The 5,679-nt window shown below is 35.1% G+C and overlaps 2 protein-coding genes across 2 annotated transcripts; one reads left to right on the top strand and one right to left on the bottom strand.

Moving 5' to 3' along the window:
- Nucleotides 1-4: 4 nt before the first annotated feature.
- On the bottom strand, nucleotides 5-999 carry LOC105315186 (zinc finger MYM-type protein 2-like; the record flags this gene model as incomplete). Its single annotated transcript, XM_020005300.1, has 1 exon — nucleotides 5-999. A coding segment is annotated over exon 1 (954 nt), but the record flags the coding sequence as incomplete, so codon positions are not given.
- Nucleotides 1,000-1,164: 165 nt separating this feature from the next.
- On the top strand, nucleotides 1,165-2,436 carry LOC109589178 (uncharacterized). Its single transcript, XM_020005302.1, has 3 exons — nucleotides 1,165-1,800; nucleotides 1,859-1,950; nucleotides 1,999-2,436. Exons 1-3 carry the CDS (start codon nucleotides 1,648-1,650, stop codon nucleotides 2,399-2,401), a joined length of 648 nt encoding a protein of 215 aa, XP_019860861.1. The 5' UTR covers nucleotides 1,165-1,647; the 3' UTR covers nucleotides 2,402-2,436.
- The last annotated feature ends 3,243 nt before the right edge of the window (nucleotides 2,437-5,679 follow it).

Below are 5,679 nucleotides of genomic sequence, written 5' to 3'. Positions count from 1 at the left end.
AAAAAATATCCCTTTCACGAGCAATAGTTGGAAGCTTACTGATATATTTGTCTAGAATAGAAACATGACATCGCTCACCAACAGCAGGGTTTTCAACAATAGGGACGACTTTATGACTCAGATAAGTCTGCAACAAACCACCAGGTCTATTCTTAGAAGAATTTTCAGAATATACATATCGATTAGGATTCTGTAACCGTTGAAATTGTGATATCTTTAACTGGCGATGCTCCTCACCCCCTCTCAAACAAAAACATTTTCCATTATAATAGAAAACAGCACGCAATAAACCCAATGGTGAAGTAACATTTAGAACCCCACTTTTCCACAATTGATCCTCTTCTTCTTTTGAAATTGATTCGGTAAGAGATGATTCAGTGCCAATTCCATCACTACGCAAATTTTTAAAGAGGTTATCAAGAGTGACTATGAAAGTGTGGAAAGCTGGATCATCTTTTGACATAAAATTAGGATACTCAGAATTTTGGTCACGCATATGACGCATAATTCCTGCTAGCAAACACTGAATGGTCTTTGGTGGGTATCTCTCGCCGCTTTTGTTCCTAGTTTCGTTGACAAACAGACATAGCCACTTACAAATGACTTCTTTAGAGCAGCCGTGCCCCGTGAGAAACTCATCAGGACACTTTTTGTCGGGATTCCGTTCGTTGTAGTCCTTAAACCAGTCCTCTAGGTTCTTCATGGCCCACTTGCTCGTCTTTTCGGTGTTTTTCGGGACTTTACGCTTGGCCATTTCGTCGATTTCCTCTGATGATGATGGCTGGAATCTTTTCTTGTTTAAAGACAACGATACCCTTCTTTTTTTAGAAGGAGGAACGTTCTCCTTTTCTTGATTCTCTTCCATAGATCCAGCTTCAGCCATGACAATGAAACACACGCGGTCTGTTTGACCTACTGCGCATGCGCAATGATTGGCTTCATCAGAAAATAAATTCATTATACCACACCTGTGAGGTGTATATGGCTTATATATACTAACCTCGCCCTCGGGCTACACCCTTGGGCTCGGTTAGTATATAAGCCAATATACACCTCACAGGTGTGGTATATTATAAACATATATATATATATATATATATATATATATATATATATATATATATATATATATATATATATATATATATACTCTAACTTTTTAATCAGTTTCATGGAGGGGATTCCTAGCACTTCTCTCGCCTTATTCATCACTGGAAAATGAAGAGGACCCAGATGAAGATGATGATGTAGCAAATATATATGTATGGTATTAATATTTCAAAGAGAAACAATTGATTTAATACCTTGCTGGTCATCCCCTTTTATCTTCTAATGTTTATTAATCTAGGAGGTTCTGTTAAGCTCTCAACATATGCTAGGTCCAGGCAACATGTTGCTAGCAAAATTTGTGGAACTTTAAATTATGTAAGCAACATCTTGCCAGAAATAGCAGCATGTTGCTTACAAGACCAAAGCAACCACAAATGTTGTTAGTGACATGTTGCCTAGTGTATGCTGGGCTTTAAGTATTGGCCTAAAGAATACTCACATCAGGTCCAGAAATTGCAATGGAATGAGGGGTCATGGCATCGTTAATAATATTCATTGAAGTTTAAGTATATTCATTATTATTAATTGAATATTTCTATGGTTACAATGGCGAGATTTTCTGCAGGGAAGACGAGTGGCTATTATAGTGGTATTTTTTGTGCTACAGAGGTAGCTCAAGAGCCATTAGACAGTACTGATTGTGAGGATGTATATGAAGTGGAGAGACTCGTGGAAAGCAAGACAAGAAGAGTAAGTTTACTAATACCTGTGGCTGTCACTTCACGCGGACTATTCCTATGATTCTCAGGGCAAAACTTACTACTTAGTGCTTTGGAAGGGCTTTCCAAAGGAGGAATCTTTTTGGGTGTTATCCAGTGATGTCACAGAATTTGCAAAAAGGTATAGTATAGCCAAAATGGCAGAGTTGTTTAGTAAAGTCATACCTAGGATGTATGAAAATCCCTGTCCTGGCAATAGAATTACAATGGACTCTGTCAGTGATCTAGTAGCAGAAATACATAAAAGTCTATCAAAAGGATTGTTGAAAAACAACTCATTTAGTTTACCGTTCCAACGACATGTCTTTAATTACTTGTTTCAACAGAGAGGAAAGAAAGTCAAGAATAAACCAGGAAGACTTTATGAAAGATCTGACTTTTCTTCACAATATTTTAGTGATGACAACTTCAGTTATTTCAACAAGGAAGGAGAAGGGTGCTTTGTACTCTTCCCAATATATATGTACAGTTTTGTACAGTTTAGTCACCCCCATTATGATAGTGCTAAGAATCTTTGTAAGAGAAACTTTACTGAGACTTTAAGAATTAAACTTGTAAAATCACGTTCCTAATAATTGTTTATTACTTATAATGACTTGTACATCATTTTGTACTTGTACAAATTGTGTACATTATTGTATAATAGTGATAATGATCAACAGTGCATACTTTACAAGATAGAGGTGCAGGGGCATGAAAATGGAAGATTAAGACTGAATGCTGATATGGTGAGAGTCATTATCAAATCACATGAGGTACATGTATGTATGAGTGTGGCAGTTACAGTTTAGGCTAGTTATTCAGATACTGTGCGAGCTCTTTTGACTAAAATACCATTATTCCAGTATTCAATATCAGCCTTTTCATATGGCCTTTTTGACCTTGCTGTGTGTGATAGTTTTGATAGCCTTTTCTCTGTCAGTAGCACTTCTTTTGGGGGATCGAAATGATTGCTAGATTGGTAGTGCCTCCTGGCATTATCATTGTTCTTCTCTACCCCTATTAAAATAGAAATTAATAGTATTCAATACTGTCAAAATGTTACTGTATGTACCTTGTCCTGTAAATCTTTTGATACCATTGTGTCTTGCTATCATTTTTGGCACATGTTTGTGTAGAAAGTGTATATATGGCGTAACGTTACTTTTCTGATATCCCTGCATGACACTAAGACTTTAAAATTGTGTAACCCATTGAGGAGTCTATTAATTAAAGAAAAATTAGCTAACAATCATGATTTTGAACGTACCTTTTGACTTATCAACTCAATTTCATCTTTAGATGGTTCTTGTATTGAGATAAGTTTGTATATCATGTCAAAGTCCTACATGCAGTGCATGAGTTCTTATATGTATTAGTTATAGTGATATTAAATTTGTACCTCCCATAATTTCATAACTTCATTTCCTTTTCTGGGTAGTAAATGGGGAAGTTTACATGGTAGCTTTGTTAGTAATATTTTTTTATCATTTCCTCGTAGAGTAGTCCAATCGAAACTCTCCTTTCCTCTCCTTCCATCGCATTTCCATACCTACATGTAATAAATTTTTAATGTTTTTGTGTATGTAATTTTTACCTGAAAACTTAGTCCACAGCCTCTTATACTTTGAACTGCATTTCCCAAATATGACGACTTTTGTTTGTGAAAAGCCTGTACTTCATCTTGGTATATCATCTTCCATAAAACATTTCTCAAAAGAATATCCATTACGCGAAGAAACGTGTAGCTCATCAATGACAATATTTGTCATTTCCAGTTTAAAAAGAGGCTCAAATGAAACTCCTAATTGTTTCTTCTTCGCATTTTCTACCAAAGAAGACAGTGATCTTTCCTTTGCTTCAAAGGTGATATCCCACCTGTAAATACATGTAGGGGTGTGTTATGTATGTAGTTTAATAAAAAACCTCTTGTCCTTGTGAATTTCACAATATAAGCATGCAAAGTTTGAGCTTGCCTCTTTCAGTCCCATAGTCATCAGTAAAAACTACAAATAAAGTGCCGTTATTTGGCTAAAAATTACTTTGTCTCACCTTATAGTCACCACCTAGCAATAAATTTATTTCAATTCTCTTTCCCTTAATAATCAAATAGCCTCTCTGTATAATCTGATTTACTTCGACCAGAACTGGTGCCAACTCTTCCTTCATTAAGTGATAGCTCTCTTTTCCTTTGATTACAGCAAATGTATAATTGCCTAAGGTATTTAAATAATTATTTGTATTTAATGTGTTTATTTACTTGTGCTAGAGAGAGAAAAGTCTAAAGATGGAAGGGAAAAGGACAGAATAATAAAGGATGAAAGTCGAGTAAAGGGTGCTCCGTCACCACTCAGCTTTATTTCAACAGGTGAATGAATATCCTATAATTTATAGTCAATGTATGATGATATGTCATTTCAGATTAATTACCTCAAAATTAGTTATTGTGTCAACAAGACACTGTTCAAACTGAATATAACAACCTTCATGTGGTTTAGGTAAGTGCCTTATGTCAGTGGTTGCTACTATCTTCGATCTTTCTTTTTTGATTAGGTACGACCGAGGCAATTCTGGATATAGCATTGTAAGTTCGTGGTAGAACTCGTCAGATACACCAAAGCGATCTAGGAGATCAAGTATCTCCTGACTTCCATGTCCTTCAGCAGCTTCAGCTACACTGTCGGCGGTGATAGAAGGTAATGGTGATCTATTGTACTTCAGAACTAGTTTCTTGTCATCGGATGATTTATAGGAAATGTCTACTAAGTTGATATCATATGTTCCTGTAAACCACAAGGCATTTTTGCAAGATTCTTTCAAAGTGGCAATTTTTCTTTTGCGTTGTCTTGCCTCAACATCACATATACCTTTACCTTTTATTATTACAATGTATGTATAAATTAAATACGTATAGCACTATAGTACATACCTGAATTGATGCTTGCTTCTGAACTGATTGTCTTTCTGTGTATTATATGTTGCAAATCTTTAATTGTCTTGTCTTTTTCCTTTATAATATCATTATAATGATCAAATGACATCACTTCATCTTTCATTACACCAAATAAGCTATACTTTGCCCTTATCTTCTCCTTCTCTCTTTTATTGCTCCTTTTGATGAGGCTATTTATCTCTCCTGCCTTTGACATCATCCTTTTCTTTAGGCGTTCAGCAGCTTCTGATACTTGTACTGCCTTCCCAGCAATACTGTTACTTAGTGCAGCTATTATTGATGGAGGCTTCTGCAGGTACCACAGGTATAATAGCCCATTTGGAACCTTCAAACTGCATAGATTATTGCTGCTGCGTTTACTGTACTGGTTTGTACAAGCACCTTCAACAATGACATCAAAGGACATGACCAGCTGTGTTTGTTCAATTCAAGTGTTGCTTGCTCGTAACCGCTAAATTCTGCTTATCTTTTTTTATAAATTGTTCCATTAAATTGAAATGACAATCATCAATTTTTTTATATCATTACAAAGGTCAAAAGGTGAACTATACCGTAATAACTCGGGAAAGATGGATATATTGTTCTATTTAAAGTTACTATGTTATAAAGTTATGAAAAATTAAAAAATTATAAACAATAATGGATGTCCCGCGCCGACCACAGTACAGGTTTTTCAGAGCTAACTGTTCCAAGGGATTGTTCTCTTTCTGAAGAAATTTCAAGCCTAATGGAAAGACAAAGACTTAAATAATGTTATAATACCGTATAGCTGGTTTATTTCGTGTGGAATTAATTTTCGTGCAGGCTCAAATCCACTAAAATTAATTCCACTAAATTTTATTAAAACCAATTAAATATTTTAAAAAAATTAGCAAGGCACTAAAATTAATTCTAATGAAAATTTAAGCAGTAAAAATT

Source organism: Amphimedon queenslandica, unplaced genomic scaffold (assembly GCF_000090795.2).
Source record: "Amphimedon queenslandica unplaced genomic scaffold, v1.1 AMPQUscaffold_11570, whole genome shotgun sequence".
In the NCBI taxonomy this organism is placed as follows: Eukaryota; Metazoa; Porifera; class Demospongiae; order Haplosclerida; family Niphatidae; genus Amphimedon; species Amphimedon queenslandica.
The sequence above is the reverse complement of the archived record's forward strand: the minus strand, read 5'-3'. Positions and strand labels throughout refer to the sequence as shown.

Bases quoted from the DNA above. Each gene is read 5' to 3' on its own strand.
- LOC109589178 (XM_020005302.1), top strand. From the start codon at position 1,648: ATGGTTACAATGGCGAGATTTTCTGCAGGGAAGACGAGTGGCTATTAT. The intron at 1,801-1,858 runs GTAAGTTTACTA...TATGATTCTCAG, and splicing joins TGGAAAGCAAGACAAGAAGA to GGCAAAACTTACTACTTAGT. The intron at 1,951-1,998 runs GTATAGTATAGC...AGTCATACCTAG, and splicing joins GTCACAGAATTTGCAAAAAG to GATGTATGAAAATCCCTGTC.